The sequence below is a fragment of the Equus caballus genome, chromosome 9 (genome assembly GCF_041296265.1).
Source record: "Equus caballus isolate H_3958 breed thoroughbred chromosome 9, TB-T2T, whole genome shotgun sequence".
Taxonomy (NCBI): Eukaryota; Metazoa; Chordata; class Mammalia; order Perissodactyla; family Equidae; genus Equus; species Equus caballus.
The window spans coordinates 81,589,170-81,613,598 of NC_091692.1; the positions used below are offsets into that span (position 1 = coordinate 81,589,170).

At 44.8% G+C, this 24,429-nt stretch overlaps 1 protein-coding gene across 6 annotated transcripts in view; it reads left to right on the forward strand.

The window, feature by feature from the left end:
- Window positions 1-24,429, forward strand: part of FER1L6 (fer-1 like family member 6) — a 213,824-nt gene that overhangs the window by 162,145 nt on the left and 27,250 nt on the right. For all 6 annotated transcript variants that reach the window (XM_023648929.2, XM_023648930.2, XM_070222469.1 and 3 more), the window contains 11 exons: window positions 1,452-1,601; window positions 9,217-9,327; window positions 9,597-9,758; window positions 10,948-11,128; window positions 13,100-13,326; window positions 14,840-14,962; window positions 16,224-16,263; window positions 17,493-17,608; window positions 18,622-18,753; window positions 19,667-19,792; window positions 23,120-23,247. In XM_023648929.2, coding sequence (XP_023504697.2) covers window positions 1,452-1,601; window positions 9,217-9,327; window positions 9,597-9,758; window positions 10,948-11,128; window positions 13,100-13,326; window positions 14,840-14,962; window positions 16,224-16,263; window positions 17,493-17,608; window positions 18,622-18,753; window positions 19,667-19,792; window positions 23,120-23,247 — 1,496 coding nt within the window. The remainder of the gene's footprint in view (window positions 1-1,451; window positions 1,602-9,216; window positions 9,328-9,596; window positions 9,759-10,947; window positions 11,129-13,099; window positions 13,327-14,839; window positions 14,963-16,223; window positions 16,264-17,492; window positions 17,609-18,621; window positions 18,754-19,666; window positions 19,793-23,119; window positions 23,248-24,429) is intronic.

Consider the following 24,429-nt stretch of genomic DNA (forward strand, 5'->3'; position numbering starts at 1 on the left):
CACGGGGCCCACAGTCCTGGGCTGATGATCAGATATTCTGACTCTGCCAGCCCCGTGCATCTAGTCTAGAGCTTTCTCTCATACCCAGAGGCTTGTGCCCTCACGAGGATCTACTGGCTCTGTAAGAAATGAGTTTATATTTGGCAAATTGGTTGCCTGGGTTTATGCTTACTCTTTTGTTTCCAGGCTTAATTTACTAGGATCGTGGACAAAGTAATTATGCAGCAGATTGCTTGTTTCGCATCCAGCTGTCCTAACTCCACGGGTACCCAGAACAGGTCGGACTCCGCCATTGGATACCAGGAGGCAGCTTTGTTTGTTTCCGAGTGTGAACTGAACTAAACCCCATTTCCACCTCAACCAAGTTTCCTTCTACAGCTGGGAATGCAGGTGCTGGTTCATGAGTCCAAAGGCAATGAAGCAATGCAGCCTCAGCCGGAACAGGTTGTGGGCATTGTCCTTGGACTTCGGAGGTCATTTATCCAAGAGCTTTCACTCAAGAAACATAGAATGAGTCCCTGCCCCCTGTCCGGGGACACAGCAGTGGATAAGGCAGGCAACCCTGCCTGCATGGAGCTTACCCAGCAGTTCTTGAGAGAAATAGCAAAGCAGAGTGATTACTCCAGCCCCTGCTGTTCTTGGGGCAACGTGGACCCAGGCTCCTGGGAGCCCGTCTGGGGAGAGGCAGGAGATGGTTCTTAAAGAATAGTTCTTAAAGAAACTTACACCCATATATACACACATATAAAAAGATATTTTAATACCCTCTTTCACTACCAAGAAAAATAGCACAGGACTGCTCTATCACTTAAACATCCTGACCTTCATCATCATCATCATCATCATCATATTACCATGTATTGAGCACTTACTGTATACAAGTCACTGTGCAAAGCACAAACATCATTACATTAATCCTCACGGCCCTGTGAACAGGAATTTTTAACAAACTCTTTTTAGGCTTGAGGCTCAAAAAAGGTTGAGTAACTGGCCCAAGGTCTTGGATCTAGGAAGCAGTAGGTTTGGGAACCCCAAGTCAGGTTTGCCTGGACTCCAAAGCTCATGTGCCCAACCGCAACGGCGCCCTGCCCTGGAGATCTTTTGGAATGTTTGGTGCCGCTTTATTTCCCTTTTCCCCTTCAAGTCTACCTTAGATGATTTTAACTTTATTCCATTGAGCTCAATAGTCTGAGGAGAAAGAGAACATCTGAGATAGACTTGGGCCAGGAAGCCTCTTAGAGTTTTCCTGGGAGCCTGAATAGATTGCATTGCTCCCCAAGCCTGTGGAAAAGGATAAGAAGAGTTTGGCAGAAGAAGAGAGTGAGACAGTAGTGAGAGAGAGACACTGAGGCTGACAGTTTTGTGAAGATCATTTACAAAATCACACGGATGCACATCAACACCAGGTGGGTAACAGTCAGGAACAAAAATTCATTTCTTTTCTGCCTTAGGGGAAGCCAGAATACTTGGGTGCCACAGTGGCTGCTCCTGTTGTGAAGCTGGCTGACCAGGACTATGAGCCCCCCAGGCTGTGCTATCACCCCATCTTTTGTGGGAACCTCTCTGGAGGGGACCTCCTTGCTGTATTTGAACTGCTCCAGGTAAGTGAGCCAGGAAGTGTCAGTTGCGCTAGATGTCTGTCTGTTTCACTTCACCAGAGAGGTGCCCTCAGCAGAAGTACACTTCAGTGAGGCTGTGCCAGGTCCCTCCTTGCTATCCCGTGTCCAGAGGTGTCTCCTTCTGGGGATCTGGGAGGTGCCACTTAAGAACTCAGGTGACACAGGCTATTCCCAGACCCCCTGTGCTATAAGAGTCCTAGCATGCAAGATCCTTGTGAGTTTGGCCAACAATACTTCAACAGCCCTATACGGAAATCCCTGAGCTCCATATAGACCATGAGAGGATACGCAAGAGGAAGAAAGCAAACATTTTGGGGGCACTTATCACGTTGCATTTGCTGCCTCACATACCTTGCATCACACCAGACCTCTCTCAATCCTGTTGAGATAGATATGATTCCCATTTTACAGATAATAAACTGAGGGTCAATGCAACTACCTCCTCGTGCAGCCAGTCGGTGGTTGAGCTGAGAGCTGAACTTAGACCTTTAAAGCCTTTTACACCTTACACTGTATCACAAAGTTTCCCAAAGGGAAAGAGCTCTTAGTCTGTCCCACTAAGATGTAGGGGAATTTATGAACAAACGTGTGTCTAGGAAGACTTTTCAGAAAGCAAAACCAGGATACTTAGAAAGGGCACCTGAGACTCTCAAGGCTGGCTGTTCAGTGGAGAACCAAATGGGACAGGGAGAGGACCTGGAAAAGAAGTGACCAGGTGGCCCTATATCAGGGAGATGTCTCTCCCTGATCATTCCATCTCCTGAGGCACCAGGAGGGCAGGTGGCACCTTACCTTTAGCTCAGACCAATCCCTCTAGAGGTAAGCCCATTTTTCAGAAATCCCAATTTTAAAGAAAATCTCACTTGGTAGAGAAACTAGAAGGCAAGCATCCCTAACACATGCAGGATGAGTAAGCGTGAAGGAGCTCTGATTGGATCCCGCGGGAATGAATCTCATTCCCACCACCTATTAGTGTGTGACCTTGGGTAAGCTACTTCATCGCTCTATGTTTCACCTGTAAAATGGAGATGATAATCCATCTACCTAAACTGCCTGGCATGGAATAAATGCTCAACAAATGCTACCTATTTTATTATTAATATTATTATACTATAGAATCTTAAAGGAAAATGTCTAGTCTCACCTATCTATTTCAGGTGAAGAAATTGAGCTGGATAGAAAGGTAACGAGTTGCTTAACGTGGCAGGTTAGAGCTTGGAATTCAAGTGTACAGATTCTCCTGGGAGCTGGAGAGGCTGCAGCGCATACTGAGGAAGGGAACAGCTGTGGGGTTAGACACACGTATGCAAATCCAAACTCTGCCCGCGTCCGCACCCTGGGAGCTGCATATGACTACAGTGATGAGTTCTTAAGCCCATCCTATCGAAGACTTTGATTGTGTTCTGGTTTTTGCTCCACTTAAGGAAGAAGTTTTTAAGGATGTTGTGGCTGCCTTGGAGCAAGAGCTAGCTCTCTGTCAGGGGAAGTGAAGCTGGGCGAGTCCTTGCAGGGTTAGAGTAGCAGGAACTCAGGTGTTGGTTCCAGCTCTACAGTGACTGCAGCCTTGAAGGGGAGGACTAGAAAAATCTTTCTCTTATAAATCTTAGGCTGCAGGATTCCAGGATGATAAGCCAAGTGATTCTAATAGAACGAGCTCTTCCAGATAGATGTGTGTTGCCTGGAAACAAGAACTGTCAGAATGGAAAGTGACCTGCAAAACCAGCTGGTCCTGTCTTTCCTCTAGGCAGAATCCAGGTGATTTTAGGCTGGCAATGAGTGATTTTAGGTTGAAGCCAAGTAGAGCATTAAATAACGTCTAATCGATGGGAAGGGAGTTTTGCCTTTTCTCTTCCAACCCCAGCTTTATTGAGATATAATTGACATATAACATTCTATAAGTTTAAGGTGTGTAACATGATAATTTGATATATGTGTATCTTGCAAAATGATTACCACAATGAAATTAATCAATACATCCATTACCTTACATAGTTACCTTTTGCATGTGCATGTGTGTGGTGAGAACTTTTAAGATCTATTCTCATAGCAACTTTCCAGTATACAATACAGTATTGTTAACTGCAGTCACCGTGCTGTGCATTAGATCTGTAGAACGTATTCATCTTGTAACTGGGAGTTGGTATCCATTGACCAACTTCACTCATTTTTCCCACCTCCGTACTCCTGGCAAACACCAGTCTCCTCTCTGTTTCTATGAGTTTTCTTTTTCTTAGATTCCACATATAAGTGAGATTGTACAGTATTTGTCTTTCTCTGTAGACTTATGTCATTTAGCATAATGACCTCAAGGTCCCTCCATATTGTCACAAATGGACTTTTGCCCTTTTTGATCTTTCTAACTACTTCTAGAAGAAAGTCTAGTTTGATGCTAGTCTATCTATAATACCTAACTTGCAACCTTCCCTTTTAAGAAAGAGTACAGGCTTTAGGCTCAGTGCCTGTAAAAAAGATCAATGATGCCCGTAGACACATCTCTCAAAGTCTGCTTCTTGGAACACCAGCCCCTCCAAATAGAGTGAAAAGAAAGTTTAAGAAAAGCTTCCCGTGATGTATTCCGATACATTGTTTGGCTTTCATTTTAAAGTTACTTGCCATTTATGGCAAGTGTTTTCCTTAGCAACATGAAATTTCCTTTTTAAAAACAAAGCTATGTCTAATGCAAATGCTGACTGGATGATAGCACAGGTGGTAAAGGTGGTAGAGGAATGGCTGACTTGGGAAAACTAGATCTGGTGCAACACTCCCATTTTACACGTTGGAAACCTGAGGCTCAAGGCTAAATGAATTGGATCCAGTCAACTGCTATTTTCACCCCATGAAGCTTGCTGAAGTGCTCTGGGCCTGGGTCCCCCAATCCATCAATGAGGGGCTGGACGACCGATCTCCACAGGCCCTCTGAGGCCTCAGATCTCTCTGGGTTCCACAGTTGCATCCCTCATGCTCCCTCCCTCCGCTCTGAGCTGAGTGTCCTAGGCAAGATCCTGCTGCTTCCTGACAGCTGAGTTAATAGAGGAAGCATTGCAGCAGCCTAAGAGATACAATTCATTAGGGTTTCATTAAGATTTCTTTTCATTTGATTACTTGTTCAAAAAGTAATTTGATCATCAGTGCGACTGTCTTAGCAAGTGGATCTCGTACATGCTGAGAAGACAGGAGCTGGAAAATGCCTTCGTTTGTCACCAGCTGCTCTCAGTTTTCATCTCTGGATGGTTTACTTCAGCCTCTCCGTCTCCACTACTGAAACGCTTCTCTGTCTAGAAGAAGGATTTAGTACCTGGGTTCTTCGATGCCCGGGACTGAATTCGTTATCTCCATTTCCCTTTCTTAACCAAGCCAGCTGGCCCCCTGTCCTCCCATTGCTGGCTTTCAGCCCTACTGTTCTCCCAGACACTGTCCTTGAGAATTCAGACTCAGCTTTAATTCTTCAGTCTGTGTTTGTACCCCTAGCCAGGCCAAGCTCGTTGACTATTGCATCTTTCCTGTTCCCAGAGACTCCATTTCTCATCATGATTGTTGCATTGGCCTCTTTCCTGGTCTTCTGGCTTCCTAATCTTTTCTTAGTCACTTCATCCTCCACATTCCTTCCAGAACACAAGGCAGACCGTACCACTCTCTTCAGAAATCACCAGTGGAGCCCTGCTTTTTACTGCCAGGAACATTTCTCAAAGTCTATTTTTTGGAATGCCAAGGACAGTCCCTCCAAATACAGTGAAAAGAAAGTTTAAGAAATTCTTCATATTATATCCCTCTTGGGGATTTGAAATGCCATTACCATGGCAAATGAGAGGTCTGTGAATAAAGAAACTTTCGAAACTTCTTTTTTGAAATCTAACGTTTTCCAAATGTTTTTGACTATAAAACTTTACATTTTTGTTTGCGTGATAATTCTTCATATTTCACGAAAAGAAATCTGGCCCAGGAGAGAATGTTGAATTTCTATAACTAGACATTTGAGTTCTCCCTAATTTGTCTTCAAATGCTTCTTCAACCTCATCTTTCAGCGTATTTCTCTACACTATGGCCTCTCTACGCCAGATCGCTCCAGGTTCTGTGAGTTCACCGTGCAAACGTACTCCTCTGCATTTAGGCACGCTGTTATTCCATTCCAGAGTGTCTCCCCACTCCACCCACCCCAACCTCCACACTCCATCGGCCAAGTTAGGGAAATGGTCATCATCTAAGTTAAGAACAACAGATGCTTCCTCCAGGAAGCTTTCCCCACACCCACCTCAGTCAAATTAAATGTTTTCTCCTCTTCTGTGCTAGAGCAATTTGCCTTTTTCTGTCATTCAGACTACGGTAAGGTCAATTGTTTACAGGCTTGTCTCCATTAATCTGTAAAGTTTTTGAAGGCAAAGACTGCTTCACTCATTCATTCATGCATTCAAACATTATTGAGTGTTTACTATATGCCAGGCACATTCCTAAGAATTCTTCAGTGAATAGACAGACAAAAGTCCCTGCCCTCAGGGGACTTATATTCTAGTGAAGAGGAGATAATAGATGACACTGTGTAAATTATAACATAAGATGTTACAGGACTGTGATCACTGCGAAGGAGAAAAGGTAATTCAATGTGAGACATGAAGTGGACATGTGTGTGTTGGGGGTGGACATTTTAGGTATACAGGGAAGCATCACTGAGAAATGGTATTTAAGTCAAAACCTGGAGGGGAAAAGGGAGCAGACCATGCAGATATCTGGGCAAAGAGTATTTGATGCAGAGGGAACAGCAAATGCCTGATCCTGGAGCCTGAGTATGCCTGGCATTTTCAAGGACCAGTAAGGAGGCCAGTGTGGCTGGAGTGGAGTGAAGGATGGGGAGAGGGTAGGAGATGAGGTCGGAGGAAAAAGATCACCTGGAGCCTTGTGAGGACTTTGGCTTTTACTCTATAAAAGAAGGGAAGACAAGAGAGGATTTTGAGCATAATGTCTGATTTATGTTGAAACACCATGGATACTGAGTTGAGTACATGCTGAAAGGGTGAGGGGAGAAGGAGAGAGGCCAACTGCGGGGGCCCATCGGGTAATCCGGATTGGAGAACTGGAAGCTTGGATCAAGATCGTAGCCATGGAAAAGAAGAGAAGCGAATTCTGGGTGTGGATCAAAAGAAGAGTCCACATGGTTGGCAGATGGATTGGAAGTGTGTGTGAGATTCATCCCGTGTCACACTGGGAGCCAACAATTATATTTTATACAGAGCAGACTCTCAATGCGACATTTTCAGATGAATGTATTCACTCATTCATGTAAAATATGTAGAGAAAATTTGAGCCTAGGCTGATACTGTTTTCCTTGAGAGAGAATTTAAATTTGCCTCCGAGGTGGTTTGGCACACCAGCCACCCTAGATCATCTGAATCCATTTGGAGATTAAGATGATTTGAAGTTGAGCTTTAAACCTTGCAAGAGTCGATTGCCAGTTTACCTTCACCGCTAGAGAGGTGACTATGTGCCAGAAGGTGTGCCAGGTGCCTTGCATGCTGTCTCAGCAATTCTTCACAGCAACTCTATGAACTAGGTATCATTATCTCCACTATACAAATGACAGAAGTGAAACTTAGAGATACTGTGGCAACTTTTCCAAGTTCACACAGCGAGTAAGTGATGGAGCCCATGACTGGTGCCCAGCCACTGTACTGAATAAGGGGTACAATACAAGTAGAGATGATGGGCTGAGGGACATAGAGGACGGAGAAAGGCTGCTGAGCATCGGTGATTTTCCAGATGGGCAGGGCTGGGATTAGGGTCATGCATGACCCTGAGAGTGCTGCCCCTTAAATTTTTCACCCAAGGTCCCTTGTCCTGGCCCTGCGGCTGGACCTCTTTTGAGGCCCCGATATTTTGTCTCCACTGGGATATTGGGGCAGTCTGACTTTTGGACCAACTTATCCTGCCCATCCCTGATTCACCATTTTGTCTTCATAACACTTCTTTATCCTTCCCTGGCCCCATGTGTGAGCGACTACACATTACATGGTTTTATAAGCCAGCAGCTGACCCATTTTACTGGGAAAATGTTTAATCTTGACTTCCAGAGAAGTCATTCAATCTCCACCATGTTGTGAGATTCATCAAGGCCTTTATTGAATTCTTAAGGGCATCTTTGAGGCACTTATGGAACAAAGCTTCTCCAGGGCATTTCCCAGGCCATCATTTCAGCAGCCCCAGGAGGAGCAAACATATGGCACTTTATAAAGAGCACATCCGAGGCAGCCTCCTATGCCAGCATCACAGCCATTCTGTGGCTTTTCCTTTGGAGCTGCAGGAGCAATAGTGTTCTCAGTGAGTGACGTCCTGCAGGCTAGATCGCTCCCCTCTCACTGCCGGGCAGTCCTGGGCATACACCCTCATGTCCTACCTCCTTTGTCTCGTCTGGTTCATTCTGCAGCTTCATTATCTCGAGCCCATTTGGCATTCACAGTGTCTACTGTCTTCTTTTTCTGAGCTTTCTTAGAATTATCTCAACTACATCTGCTGTTGCCAACTAGAAGACATCTGTGAGAAAGGGATGGTGGTATATTTGTGCTTTGCAGGTTTTGATGAGCAATTAGGCTTTTTTGAGCATATGGAGCTAATATGTCAGTCGGCCAATAAACGTTTATCAAGAACCCACTGGATATGGAGCATCACTTGAGGGGCTTAGAGAATGAGACGAAGTCAACAAAGACTTCCTCCTGGCCGAGTCATACAAACACCCCAAAGCAATGTTTAATAGAACATCTGACTTCTGAATGCTGGAAGGGTCATCTGGCCTGATATCTGAGGCCCAGAGAGGGAAGGGGACTCACGCAGGGTCACACAGCGGAACCTGGTGTCTGGGTTCAGTCCACTGATTTCTGCACTAAGTCTCCACAGAGGCTTCTGTGTTTCAAGGACTGAAGGATAGGAGGATGGCCACAGAGGCTGGGATCCAATCAGGGACGGCTTCTTGAAAGACGTAAGTGTTGAGCCAGGTCTTGAAGGCAGCGCGGGATGGCCTACACAGAGAGAAAGACCCTTTCCTTAGTGGCCTTTGTATGAGATTTCACTAAAGCACAATGATTGTCCTCCTGCAGTTTCATTAATTCCAAATGCACAGGAAACGATGCCTTTTCATCCCGGAGGTCTGCCTTCAAAAGACTCCATTTTCTGTTTCACTGATTAAGAGTAGTCTTTGATTAAACATGGGTCTCTTCTATAGTAGGCATCGTAGGTGAGTCTCCAAGATTCTGAATCTGACCAGAGCCCCTTCTCCGTGCCACTGCTGTCATTCCCGTGTCATTTGATCGGGTGGTGAGGATCTATCCACTTGTCACTTTTCTCTCCCCTCTATATTATGAGCTTACTGAAACCTTATTATGGTTAACTTTGTGGCACATCGTAGGTGCTCACTAAATGTTGGTTACTCTTGTGAATGAATGCATTTGCCAGTTAATAAATAAATGTGGTAAAATGCATCGCTTTGGTTGCATTTAAAGCCGGAAATGTTACTTTCGTTAAAAGTGACTGTCTTCCGGAGGAGGTGGTGGTGTGGCCCCCTTTGCCCTCCCTGCCTCTCCCTGCCCTTCTGACCTGCACTTGTTTTGTGCGGTAGGTCCCTGAGTCTGGGCTGCAAGGGCTCCCTCCCGTTGACCCACCGGATGTCACCCAGATCTACCCAGTTCCTGCCAACATTCGGCCAGTGCTGAGCACATACCGAGTGGAGGTGGGTGCAGGGAAGGATGGAGTTGTTCTTGGGGACTAAAGGGCAGTGGTGCATTGCAACACTTGCCTGTATTGTAAGTGGGGAATTGCGGGGTGGGAAGGAGACGTGGAGGATCAGATGGTGCCTTCAAGGTTCTGCACAGTCCCTTCCTGGAAGACCACGCTGTAGTTCTCAGGTGGCACATCTCACTTTCCCATACCTTAGCCAGGGCACGCGTGCTGGCGCCTCCCTGGGTCTTTGAGTGACAGCTCTGCTCATCCTCTCCTCAGGTTCTCTTCTGGGGCGTCCGAGAAATGAAGAAGGTGCAGCTTCTCTCAGTGGATCGTCCTCAGGTCCTCATCGAGTGTGGAGGACGAGGAGTCAAGTCCTGTGTGATCCAGAGCTACAAGAACAACCCAAACTTCAACGTCCAGGCAGATGCTTTCGAAGTGGTGTGGACCTCTCACTCCCCCCCCACCTCCTACCCTCTGTTTCTGCAGCTGGGACCCGTTCCTTCATTAACCTGGCTTGGGGAGACATTTCAGAGTTTCAGATATCTACAACATGCAAGGAAGGACAGTCTGATTTAGTGAGAAGCCAGAATTGCAGAATGACATAACATAGACTTTGCTATTATTTTGTTTTGTTTTTAAAGTTTTCGGACACAGATCATACAGTAAATCAAAGCAGCTTGACAGTGGTTCCCAAAGTGTGGCCCCCAGTTGATCACCATCGGCATCACCATGGAACTTGTTGGAAATGCAGATTCTCAGGCCCCACCCCAGTACTAGCGAATCAGAAACCGTTCAGGGGTGGGGCCCGGGCACCTCTGGTTTAACAAACCCTCCAGGTGATTCTGATACACTCTAAAGCTTGAAAACTACTGGCTACAAGCTACACCAACACAACTTATTTGAATGGTTAGGTTTTTACACATTCATTTGTACACGGCATGTCAGTAGTTTACATGCGAATTTATGCTTCTAAAGTGATGTTTTTGGACACCTATGCTTTTGTTTATTTCACTATTTTTCAACGTACTTTTTTGTGCTCTGATTGGGAACTAACTGTGAAGAAAAAGTTTGCTTTGTCCAAGTGAGTCAGCTCCAATGGACACATATTCTAAATCAGCGGAGCCTAGAATTAAAGAAAGAGAGCGGTGTTTGCAAGCCTTTCATATTGGGCTTCATTAAGCCTTGGGGGCCACGGGGGAACGAAGCGGGCAGGGTGCTGGTCCCTCACCCTCAGCTCCATTTTAAATGGCTCAACTATCGTCTGTTTTATATCTTGGGCCTGGGTAAACATTTATTTGAGTTGAGAGTTCTGCTGGTAAATAATTACAAAATAAGAGGATTGAAGACTACGGCCATAGAGAATTTGGGAGTGTGTGAGTTTTGCATTTTAAACCTGGGATGAATTGCTAGTGCCATCCCTCCTATTTTGGGTAGTTACTCCCTGAAGGCAATGCTCCAGACTTCCGGCAAGCTGCAGGGGTGACCTGGAGGAAGAGAATGGCAAGCCATGGTCAGGGGTAAGATGGCTGCTGGCTTGCCTTGTCCCTCCCCCAGACAGGTCAGCAGGGTGTGAGCAGCCAGGCCCAGCCCAGGCAAGGCCCTCACGTCATCTGGTCTCTCCCCCCAGGAGCTGCCTGAGAATGAGTTTCTGCACCCGCCCCTGAGCATCTGTGTGGTGGACTGGAGAGCCTTCGGAAGGAGCACCCTGGTGGGCACCTACACCATCAACTGCTTGAAGCAGTTTTTGTGTAAATCCAGGGAGCCCCTTGCTCTCACCTCACCGGTGGACGGAACCCAAGATGGCGAAGGTAAGACCCTCCTCCTAGATTCTGGAACTGCAGACTGCAAAGCCGTGGTGCCTGCGGGTGTCTGCTGTAGGACCCCCGCACAAAGAAGATGCCCACGGCCAAGTCGCTCTTTCTGAAGAACGCGCTCCCACAGTCCCCTCTGCTTCTTTACCTGTCAGATTCCTGCTTTGAGACTGACATCAGGGTCAGCTCCTCTAAGAAGGCTTCCTTAAATATGGCTCAAGCTCCCTCCTGCCTCCGCTCCTTGACATTTTTCTTTGCTTGATGTTACTTCCGATTGGTCTGTTTTGGATCGCAGGTGCACGGAGTTGAATTAATTACACTTCTCAGTTCGTGCTGTGCAATCATCCTTGGTCTGCTCAAGGCTTCTCATTATATCCACAGCCCCCTACTTATTCCCTATCTCCACTCCCCATCCCCTCCCCACTGTGGGCCCCATACTACCAATCCTTGTAAAATATAGATCCATTTAATTTACATATATGATATGGTGCAATAATCTTCATTTGGTTTCCTGCTCTTGTCTCTCAAAGTTGTGTTTTAAGATCCATCCATATTGCTGTGTGTACACTGGCTTGTTACCAGTACCTGCTGCATCTACGCGACTTCGCTTTTCCCTTCCCCTTGTATTGGATCCCAGGCTGCGTCCAACTCCCCATTCGCACAAACAGTGCTGTGAGGAATCTCCTTGTGTGTGTTCCCTGGGGGAGGATCTTGTGTCTGTATTTCTTTGGAGCAGACACCCAGGAGTGAGAGCAATGGGTGGCAGGGAAGGTGCACATGTAGTTTCACTAAATACTGACAGAGGGCGCTCCAGAGAGCTGTGCTGGTTCACACGTCTACACCAGTCTACATTCTTACCATTACTGCCTCTGGAGTCCCCTTTTCCTCCTCCTCAACAGCCCCTGCTATTAGCTAACTTTCTGAGTTTTCGTTTTGTTTTGGTTTGGTGTTTAGTTTTTCCCACTCTGCTGGGCATAAAGTAGCATCTCATTTTTATTTTAGCTTGGGTTTCTCTGAAGACCTTATCTTATATTTTCTTCTATTAGTGTTATGTTTTTACCTTTCACATTTAGATTTTTAATTTATATGCATTTGTATATGGTTTAAGGTAGGGATCCAACAGCATTTTGGTCCACATAGGACATGCTTTTTTCCCCAGTCTACTAACTTTCCTTATTGATTTGTGCTGCCATCTTTTTCATCAGTCCAGCTGTCATACATCCCTAGTTTATTTCTGAACTTTCTGTCCTGTCCCGCTGATCTCTCCATCTCCATGTCCAGCACAGAGTAGATGCCTGTTTAGTGTTTGTTGGGTTGAGTTCACCATTGAAAAGTCAGCAACTGGGGAAGAGATGCTCTGGAGGCCCTGGCAGCCACAGAGGATCCCAACTGGAAAATGTTCCTGAGGACTGAATTCTGAGGCACAAAATGGAGAGAAGAGGACCTGTGGCAGGAAAGGACAGTGTTAAGACCTTTTTATTGGATCCAGAGCCCAGTTTAACCATCTCATAAGTCCAGAGACATCCCCCTGCTCCCTGTCAAGTTCATGTACTCCTGTGCCCACAGTTCTGCCTACACTTGGGGAATTCACAGACCTCGGGAGCCTCCAAGCGTTCCCTGAATTAACACACTGGGAGAAGACAATCAACACAGGGGACCGTACCCTAAACCTTGATAAGCATGCTCCCTATGACCGCAGTTATCTAAAATTACTCTGAGGCATCAATAATAAGTACAACCATTTGTTTATTATCTATGATGCACCTGATGCCTTACAACATGATCTCATTTATTCCCCAGTGAGATGGGTATTTTCACTGTCATTTTATAAATAAGGAAAGTGAGGTTCAGAGAAGTTAGGAAGTTGCCATATTTGCATCCAGATCTGCCTGATTCCCAGTACTGGGTCCCTGAAATGACCCCCTGCACTGCCGCCCAGTTGCCTGACTTGCTGGGCTTTCATTTCAGCCATTTCAGATTCGCTAATAACCACGGAGCCCTCTGAGACCCTCAGCTCTGCCCGGGAGCCCCCAACGGATCACATCTATGTGGATGTTGAGCCACCTCCCACCGTGGTACCGGACTCCACCCAGGTTCAGCAGGCCAGCCTGGCTGACATCCCTGACTCATCCCCTATGCTGGAGCCTGAACACAAACCCGCAGCCCAGGAGCCACCAAAAGATGGAAAAGCTAAGGTCAGAATGTAATCTCTCTTCATACTTACAAGGCCCATTAGAGTCTGTATCAGAGGCTGTAGATGCTAATTCTCCCACCTACTAGCTGTGTGACCAGGGGCAAGCAAACTTCACATTTCTGAGCATCAGTTTCCTGATCTGTAAGATGGGGATATTGATACCCACTTCACAGCATTGTTGTAGAATCAGGTCAGTCAATGTATATGAAATTAAAGTGCTAGTCAGTGTGACGGTAATATTTAATTGAACATAAACTCTTCCCAATTCATCAGCTTGGAAGGACAATGGTTTCCTCGTATAGACCTACTCCGCAAACATTTAGAACCTACTTTGTACAAGGTCATATAGGACGAAAAAGATTCTAAAGATAAATGAGCCTTCTCATCCCCAATTAGCTGAGATTCCAGAAGGGGAAATGGACAAGTATAGAAAAAAAACACAAAACAAGGATATGAATAATCTTTCTAAGTCATAAATCTGAGTGCAAAATCCTAGTGTATCAATTGACTTAAAAAAAAAAAAAAGCAATTTTAAGAAAGTCCTAGGCGATTACCTCCGCAGTAAATGGTAAAGGCTGAAATAAGAAGCAGACTAAGATGATTAATGGATGTTTGCTCAGGCTGTTCCCTTCTCATCCATGCTTAATGTGACCCTCTATGACAGCTCACAGGGTTCTTTCCATCCCACCAGTTGTGCCTGCTACTTTAGATCAGAATTCTCAGTTTAAGTGTTTAATGCCACCATAAAGCTGTGGGTCCCACTAGGTTGTAGATAATTTTTTTAACATCTCTGTATCCTCTGCACATCATAGAGTGCCTGGCACATCGTAGGTAAGTATTCAAGAGATATCTGAGAAAGTGAAGGGATGACAGGCACGTGATGAGTCTTGCATAAATAGTCTCCAATGGACCAACTGTCTCCTCCCGCAGAGGCCTCCTTTCTGCCACACATCCATGACTGCCTCTCCTCTCCCCCATGACTTCTCTTGTACGTGTCGTTTATTTGCACCTGTTCAATTCAGAAATGATGCTAAAAGGGAATTGTCTACATTATGTCACTTAATCCTCACAACAGTGAAGTAGGCGGGTATTATTGTCCCTAGTTGAGGAAACTGAGAAGCGTAACATTTATATTTATTACTTAATGATTCATAACCCAAGTCTCTCTGAAGTTAATGCCCTTTCTACTATACCACACATGCCTGACTCCTCTACCGAACTCTAGCTTCCCAAATGTGGAGATTCTGTCTAATTACCCCTACATCCCCAATGTCAACAACAATATCTCACACCTGCTCAGTAAATGTTTGCTGAATAAATGAATGAATAGGTTAACAGGTTATTAAACTTTTGTTTCCTGAAGTGGTACAGAGAGCCACAACCATACAACCTGCCAATACCTCTGTCTGCCTCCCAGAGGGTACCTATACGTTCTCTTCCTCAGTAAACCGGTCAGCCATCAACATGCAGATCCATGAGGCCTAATTAACAATCTATCTCTCCTCCCTTGCCAGGATCCCAGGAAATCTTCCCGGAGGTCTACTAAAAGGAGAAAGAGGACCATAGCAGATGAATCAGCTGAGAACGTCATTGACTGGTGGTCTAAATATTATGCCTCCCTGAAGAAAGCACAGAAGGTAGAGTCTCCCTTGGCTGTGACGGTCAAGGGACTGGATAGGAAAACGTAGCACCCTCTATCCCCCCAAGTCCCACATTATCGCCTCTTTTAAATTCCACTGTAGGTAGGTCCTACTCAGGTCTGGTTCTGTTAGCTGTGAAAGCGTAAAAACCCTGGAAGGACCAGGGATCTGGGATTGCAAAATCCACCCCTCCAGCTGGAGCTGGCCCTAGGACACAGGCTCCAGTCTGAAAATGCTGGAAGGATGTTCAGTCCAGTATGGCATCTGGAGAATTTGCCCACCAGTCAGACTCAGGGAGGTCCAGCCAGGAGAAATGGGGTCTCTGGACAGGGGGGCATCAGCAGTGGGGACCTCAGGTGTCTCCAGCAGGGCCCCAGATCTCCAGCAGGATTCTAAGTTCATATGGGAAACTACCAAAGGAAAGGCAGAGGTGTTGGCCTTAGCAAGTCTTAGCAAACAGGAATAATCAGCAGGTTGCCAGCACAGGGCCATGTGCACGTGGAACAAGAAAGCTGCAAAGCTGGAGAACCAGTGTGGAGTGGGTCTGGAGATTCAGGCAAAAGCTCACTGGCTGAATTTGCTAAGACTTCTCATCCTCAAGAGAAAAAGGGAAGGAAACTTAGTCACATGTTATCATTGTATTTAATTGAACAGAAACTCTCCTGATTCTTTAGTTTGGAAAGACCATAATTTCTTCATTTAGGACTATCCATGAATACTGATATATAGTTAAATAAACAAACTAAATGTTAGTCCCTGCCTCCAAAGTCCTTCCTTTTGCTGCAATGGCCACTACTACGTCTGGTGAGCACTGAGCCCTTTCCTCTTCCTCTGCCAACCTCCCCAATCCCTGGGACAAACCCACCAACCCAACACGCCAGCAGGTAAAACTCAAAGTTGCAGACTGAGCTGATGCTCCAGGGAGGTGGGAAAATCATGGGGTGAGAAGCTGCTTTCCCAGCGCCTGAGAGGAGGCTGCACACAGAGGACAAGGAAGTCTACAGCTCGGTGGCACTTTTCTTGGCTGTATGGGCACCCCTTCTCCAGGGCAGGGTGTCACTGAAGGGCAGGGTGTCATTGAAGAATGGACTTAGGTCTTTACAGTGAGGCTGCACTCAGGGGCTGTTCACATATTCTTTTAAAATGGCGTCTCTGAGAATGCAGAGAGCGGTGATCGTCTAATTAGACCTGTGAACAGTCAGGATTACCCAATGAGGCGTGGCAGCATCAATAATCTTGTCTCCCTCTTTTCTCAAAGGAAAAGGAGAGCAATCCCAAGGAGAAAAAAGGCAATACAGGTAAGTGGCTGTTCTGGGGACATTTGGACCTAGCATAAGGCCGTTGGGGTGAGAAAATAATACAATGGAAGCAATGGGAAGCATGTTAGAGCTCTGCTCCCTTGTTTCCCAAGTGAGGAAACAATCTCAGAAAAATGACAACACTTTACAAAGGTCGTGTAGCTGATTTGAGCTGGACTGGGGCCAGATTCCTGGTCTTCTGAGTCCAGTTGAGTGCTGAAATCAACCCCTTGACTCATGTCCCTACATTAACGGTCTTAATGTAGAAACAGCAGGGTAAAAATAGGAGTGAGCTGGGATGCAAGACCAAAACCATCATGAGAAACTTCAATAGAGGTGAGCTGGATTTAGGTTCTAAGACTCAGTTTACAAGGAGTGACTATATCTGGTTTGGCAGAAGCTCAAACAAAAGAGGCCTGGGATTTGAAATGACCGCAAACTCGATTCAAGTCAACGGTAGGTCTTGACATAAAAACAACAATGACACCAAGCAGCCGGTGCTGTTTCAGGTGACATTGATAGAGGTGGGAAAACCAGAGCCCAGCTAGTTCCTCAGGCCACTCCTAATTAGCATATTTAGTTCTAAGACCAACCCCATGACATAAACAATAGTATCTCTATTTTGCAGATGATGAAACAGAGGTACAAGGAGGTTGAGTAACTTGCCCAAGTTTCCACAGCTAGGAAACAGCAGAGCTGGAGGTCTGTCTCAGGTGATTTTTTCCTAGAGCCTGCTCCTAGGAAAATCACTGAGTAATCCCTCTAACTACATTCATGACTTTGCTCAAGACCCTTCACATATTTGAGCCTCCTATCGTTGAGCTAGATGAATCTCTGGTCCCCAAACAGATCTGAGAGGGAACGTAACTAAAAGCTTTGGAATCAGTCCATCCTGGGTCTGTTTTTTGCTAGTTGGGTGACTGGGAAATTCCTTACTCTCTCTGTGCCTAGTTTAGTGAATTTACACATTCTAGGACAAGCCAATATATTGCCCCACCCCAGAGAATACGTTGCCATTGTGTCGTTATGTGAGTGGCATCTCCACCAGTCCTGCGGTCCTGTGGTGCGCAGACTGCAAGGCTGCGTGGCAATCCTACAGCAAACTGTTACTATTTCTTTTTAAAAAGAAGGGTCATGACACATGCCAGAGCAAAGGGAAGGAGGGGGCTTGACTTTGTTTCCTCGCAACAGCCATGAGAAGTCTAACAATTTCCACTAAATATCCACAGAGACCAAACCAGACGAGGTAGTGATAAATATAGTAGGTAGTCCAAAGAAGAAGAAAGACAAAATGCTCAAGAAGAAACTCAAAGAGGATGAAATCCCCAACCTGGCCGTTTTGCAGGTGTGTGGACTCAGCCATCTTAGCCATGAGTGGGATGGGAAGCGCAGAAGGGGGATTCTGTTAGTGCTTCAGTCAACCCTAGTGATGCCTTTGTCTGAACTAACTTGCTTTGTCTTCATTATAATCACTGATGTGGAGAAGTAAGCTTTACCAAGCGTGCAAGCCGAGACAATGGAGCTTGCTAATTTTCCATTTTCTATGTCCTCATATTGAAAAGGGGCATAATTTACACGGTTTAGCCTGGATCCAGCAAGGTAATTTACAGTGTATGAGTTACCCTTGGCTCAGCTTTTGGAGCTTGACATCGTCATGTAGATGTGTACACACTTGAAATAGCAGGAGTTTTAACTCTAAAGTCAGCTCTGTCTGGCCAATCTTAACATTAGCCAGAGGCTATTAGCTAGAAACATATTTATGGATATGAAAGTTGGGAGAATGAAAATTGTGTATCTAGATAACCAATTTGGAGAAGTAATTTTAATAAGAAATTTGAATGAGTAATTTAATTATATTACCTAACTTAAAATTCAATACAATTTTGGATTTCTAAAGTGTATATATAATTTCCCACTTAGAAAATTCACGTCTATATGCAGTATAATAAAAACTAATATTCTGTTACCTTATATGTGTTAAAAATTAGATGATTAATGAGGCTTTATTGATTCAAGTTTCCTGAAAACGTTATAGTCTGTATTCAATGACCAATGACATCAATTCACCAGAAAAGGTTTGTCACATTTATGCTTCTATATTATATTTTTTAAAATTTTGGTTTAGCTATACTTGAAATTTCAAAGTTTATCAAAGAGATTTTTTAAATTTCAGAGTATGGTTAGTTCTAGAGATGCTGAATCAATGATTTTTCTTATTTTGCTAAAGAGAAATTAATAGCAGCCTCTTAGATTTTTCCAAGGGACCCGTAAGGCTGGTTTTGGAGCATCTTGGCGTTTCTCTTTAAATCGATCCTGGGTCTTCCTTCCTCTGAGCACTCTTCTCCCTTCTCCCTAAAGATATATGATGGTGATCTTGAAAGTGAATTCAACAATTTTGAAGACTGGGTGAAAACTTTTGAGCTCTTCAGAGGCAAATCTACAGAAGATGACCATGGCCTTGATGGAGACCGAGTCATAGGAAAGTTTAAGGCAAGTTCCAGAGTTAACCCTTTTCTTTGGCTCTCTTGTCCGTACGTGTCAGATATGACTCACTTCTGTTAATGGGATTGTGGTGTGGGATGTGTGTAAGGAAAATCCTTGATCTTTACACTGACCTTCTCTAGAACTCTGCAGGACCTAACCCCAATCTCTTGAGATATTTGCTTTGTGGCCAGTGAAGTGGGTTGGAACTCAGTCTGGTGAAATATAAAGAGACAGAGTTGTTACCTAAAAGAATCGCTGAATTTTACTTTGCCCTTCCCACCTCTGACCTACCAAATGTATGATTTATGCAAACCTACCTGTTGGATGATTAAACTAATCAAACAACACAAAAGCTTCACCTGGCAGACTTATGGGGTCAGCATCACAAAGTAGTAGCTGACACTTACCATGAACCTACTGCATGCTGGGTCCTTTATATGCAGTGTGGTGTGTTGGAAATAGCATGGGTGTTGCAGTTTGCCAATTGGATTTAAATCCTAGTTATAATACTAACCAGCTTCATGATCTTGAACAGTACTTGACCTCCCTGAACCTCGGTTGCAGCATCTGAAAATAGGAATCCTGCAGTCAGGATTGAATGAGATAATGGGAAAAAACACTGGCCCAGCACCCACCTGTTAAGGGAACTTAGTATCCCATCTGATGCTCCTATTCCCTTTCCTCAAATGACAGCCCTGGGAGGACCGTACCAACACAATTCACTGATGTACCATGAAGAAGCTCAGATGCAAGCAGGTTGTGTGAATTGCCTACAGACACCCCACAAGGCAAGGGTGGCATATACCCAGGTCCTGTTGGGTCCCAGGCTGTGCTCACTTTCCCCAGCACTATACCTTCTGTGGTTTTTGGTGGAGCATTTGACCATCTTGTTTCAATGGGTCTCGCTTTGTGGTTCCAGGGCTCCTTCTGCATCTACAAAAGCCCGGAGGATTCCAGCATCGAGGACAGTGGGCAGCTGAGAATCCAGCAAGGGATTCCCCCCAACCACCCTGTCAAAGTCCTGATCAGAGTGTACATTGTTGCGGTGAGCTGTCCTTGTTTACTCTGAGAGATTGTCTTAATCTGCTGGGGCTGCAACAGCAAAATGCCACAGACTAGGTAATTTAAACAACGGACGCTTATTTTTCACAGTTCTGAAGGCTGGAAGTTCATGATCAGGGTTGGTTTTCGGTAAGGCCTCTCTTCCTGACTTGTAGACAACCACCTTCTTGTCATGTCCTCACACGGCCTCTCCTCTGTGTGCACATCCAGAGAGAGAGAGAGAGTTCTGTTGTCTCCTCCTCTTCCTCTAAGGCCACCAGTCCTATTGGATTAGGGCCCCACCCTTATGACCTCATTTAACCTTAATTAGCTCCCTAAAGGCCCCATCTCCACAGACAGTCACACTGGGGGTTAGAGCTTTGACATATGTATTTTAAGAAGGCACGATTCAGTCCATAACAGGGGATATGAAGTTTGGTCAGTAACATGAACATTTGCTGGCTTTTCACTCAAGGAAAATACTTCCCAGGCATACAGGACCGCTCTGTGTAGCTTTATTTGCTCTGTGGTTGTCCAATAGCTGGGAAGAAAACCAAATAGGATTGAAGCAGGAAACTCTCGGGCAAGACAGTCAGAGGGAAAAACGAGGGCCGAACAGAGCAGCTGCCGCTGTGTGATGCTCCCCCTGGGGGCTATGCCTCTGCACTGTTGTAGTCAGAAATTTCGTTTTGAATGTATTCCCGAGAAAAATCTGCCCTAGGCTTCCTACTTTCTGATAATGAGAGCACAAAACGTTAGTTGGGAAACTTTTTGGCCTGATTGCCAGGAAGCTCAGGGCCAAATCTGACACTCAATCAAAGCAATTGTCTGCTGAACTTTTGTGGTTCACGTGTTTGTTTTCACCTCCTGACCTTCAAGTTGATTTTCATAATCTTATTTGATTGCAGTAGTCTTATTTTGTTTTAATTCTTTCCTTAGATGGCCCACTTTTTTTTTTTTAGAAACATAAATAAAGCATAAAACAAAGATGAGTTATTCTTTAATGCTTAGGGAGAACTAAATATTCCCTTCCCATCATGCAGTTCGCATGTTTCCTTCATCAGCAGCAGCAGCATCATCACGAACACCATGTGCCAGGCACGGTCTAATCACTAGGGATGTTGTTATGCAAAAAATACAGTCTCTGCCCTCAGGGAAGTCACAATCTAGTTGGATAAGCTGCAAGTACCTGTAGAGTATCCCTGGCGACACTAGGTAGTCTATATTAATACCCACCCGCTGGATTGTTGACACTAACCTTTTCAAAATTTTATTCGGAAGGTCACCCATGTCTTGGGAGAGATAATTAATATGCATTCCTCAGGAAATGGGCTATGTGTTCAAATAAATTCAAGAAATGGTGCATATAATAATATTTTCCCTGAGATTCACAAAGCTCATTAGCACAATCAAGGCCCTGAGGATTCCAGAAGCAAAGAAATCTATTTAACTGTTGAATCTTTAACAGCATTTTCTAAACTTCTTGCCCAACATCTCTTTTCCCCCTTACAGAAAACCCTGCAGAACCTGGTTCTATGGGACATGGTTTGGGGAACCCAGAAATAGAGAGTATGAACAGTAGGAAGGAGAGGGAGAAAGTTTTTGGACTACAGAGATTGGAGAAAGATGATTATTTATTCACTCAGCAAATTTCTACAACACACCTTTTATGTGCCCAGTACTTTCTAGACAAAGGGCAGGAATGCAGACCAGGTTCCTGTGCAGGAGGCAGCATGGAGGAGAGAAGGCTCGGGCTGGAGCTTGAGGACAGGCAAGACGAACAAATGAAGAGTCTGAGGAGGCGTGGCCTGAGCTTTGGGGAGTAGGATAAATTCACAGCAATTATGGACAGTCAATGCTTTTCACTGACATTTCTAGTAACAGTGATTGGGTGGTTTGCTCTCTCATACTAAAATTTAATCAATTAACTAAATAATAAGTTAATTTAAAAATCTTTTAATTTAATAAAACACTGAAAAAGTAAAAAGCAATGCTACTTAGAAGTTGCATAAAGAAAGAAATCAAATCATCCACCTCTGCAATTCCATTCCCAGAAATAACTTTCTTTTCTTATGAATATGCGAACACATCTATATCTATTTACACTTGTCTACCGCGACCTCCAGGTGTTTATTTAATGGGCTTCCGCTTCGTGCCTTCCGTATGGATGGTCTATTTTATTTTCCAAGTTAGTAGTGTAACTTGGACGTTTTTCCAGGTCAGCGCATATAGATCTTCCTCGTTCTTTTTAGTAGCCACCTAGTGTTTTCTTGACTTAATGTAGTAGCCATTCGTTCACTCAGCAGATATTAAGAAGACCCTGTTCTAGATCCTGGTGATAAAGTAATGAACAAGACAAGACAGGCAGCCCACTTGCTGTCCTGGAGATTACGCACTAGTTGGGGGCGATGTGAAGATGAAGAACGTACAAAAATAAACGAAGCAGCACGTATATAAGATGAATGTCAGAGACAACTGCTATGTAGAGAATTAAAATTGGGTGATGTGATGAGAGTAAATGGGAAATGGACCATCTTGGACTGAGTTTCTCCCTAAGTAATTGACATATGGATTGTTTACAATTTTTAGCTATTACACAATGCTCTAATCAACATCCTTGAAAATATAGCTGTGTGTGCTTCTACCGTTCTATGTGTAGGGTGGACTTGTTTCTTGGTCAGCTCTCATCTCTGCAGAATTTCTCCATCTTTTCAGTATTATTCCTCACCAGCCCCTACCCTGGCCTTCCCTTAGAAAGTATTTGCTTGTGATGGTTTTAGACCCAGCTTTCTGGAATCAGACTTCACTTTGAGAAACAGAACTTTACTCAACCAGCCAGTGCTAAATGCAAGACTGATGGGGTCGTGGATTCAGAGCCTATTATTTCTGGGAGGGGCTATCGGGTCCACCCCGTGATCTTACAGATAGATCTCAGAGAGATGACTTGACTTGCCCAAGATCACACAACTACTTAGAAATAGAACTCGAACTGAAATCCGTGCCTTCTTCTTCCTGGTCTAGCATATTCCTCATTACCCTGTGCCAAGAGCTGCCTTCCACCAGGGAGACGACTCCAGAGAAAGTTGAACTTGGGCAAAGCTGATAACTTTTCTTTTAACAGCAAAATGGAGAGGCTAAAGCCTCTTAACCTTGGCTGCACACTAGAATCATCTAGGGAGCTTCTAAAAATCCCAAAGCCCAGGGCCAATCAAATCAGAGCGTTTGGGGATAGAACTCAGGCATCAGTATCTTTTACAACTCCCAGATGATCCCAGTGTGCAGCCAGCATTGAGAACCGCTGGACCAAAGGGATTTTCTTTTTCCTCCCCAGGCATTTAATCTTAGCCCAGCTGATCCAGATGGCAAGTCGGATCCCTACATTGTGCTCAAGCTTGGCAAAACCGAAATCAAAGACCGCGACAAATACATCCCCAAGCAACTGAACCCAGTTTTTGGAAGGTCAGTGGCCATCTGGGCCGCAGAGCGTTGTCCTGTCTGCATTTGCTACTGTTGTGTTTCTCTGGGGGTTGGTGTGTATATGTGTCTGTCTCTGGAGGTTAAATGCTGACTTCTGCTGGTGATAGCAGCCAACCAAACCTGTATTCATGGAGAAGGGCTGAATTCTTTCCTTGGTCCCTTCCGGAATTTGGTGGTACACAGTGATCTTCATGCCCATGGTTTTCCAATAATGATTTTCCTAGACCTTAAATTTAAGAGGCACCTTGAACGGTCATCACATTCAGCCTCCTGCCTTTGGACAGGGAGATTTCTTTTTACAAACAAGGCAACCAAGGCCAGAGAGGTTTAGAAACTTATTCAAGTTCACACTGCTTATGAGTGGAGGAAAAGGGGCCAGACCTTTGGTCTTTTGTGTCCTACCAAAGGGATTTTTCCATCATATCATTTTGCAGCTCATTTGAGGTGACCCCTTGAAGTCAAAAAGTTGAACTGCATCCCCCACTTGTGTTTTGTTTTCCTGCAAAGTGTTTTAAAACCTGTCGCAGTTAAGTATGTTTAGGCGATCCAGGTATTCTCCAGGTCACAGCAACCCTACCACTCCCATTTGTCTTCAAGCAGAGGGGGTCACACATTCTTGTTCCCTGCTTGAGTTTGTGTGCCTGACTGCCTTCAGCTTTGGAGTCAAGCAGAGTTGTGCGTCACTCTGCCACACACAAGCTGTGTAACTTTATGCAGGTGGCTTAACCTCTCTGATCCTAGTTTTACTCATCTGTAAAGCAACAATAGTGACACTTGTCTCTCAGACACCTTTAGCAGATTAAATACGTAGAGCACCCAGGATATCGTCTATGCTATCACCTACTCAAAATACGTTGGCTTCCTTCCTCTTCTCCTTAATAATTGTTTCAGCAGTGCATGCATCATAAGTGTATTTAATTTCTTCTTTCTCCTGAATAACCGGGAGCGTGGGGTGAAATCTTCATCAGCCTCATTTAAATTCATTTACCCATTTGTGATCACTTTGGGCTCTGACATTTGATCAGCACCAGTCTCTCACACTTTGTTGCTCCTGAGGAAATGAGGCAATAAATGATCTTGCTTGTTCAGATTAATGAGAATGATTAAAACGAAGGTACCAGGGAAACTTACCCTCGTTTCCCTGATCCAGAGATGACCTTTGTC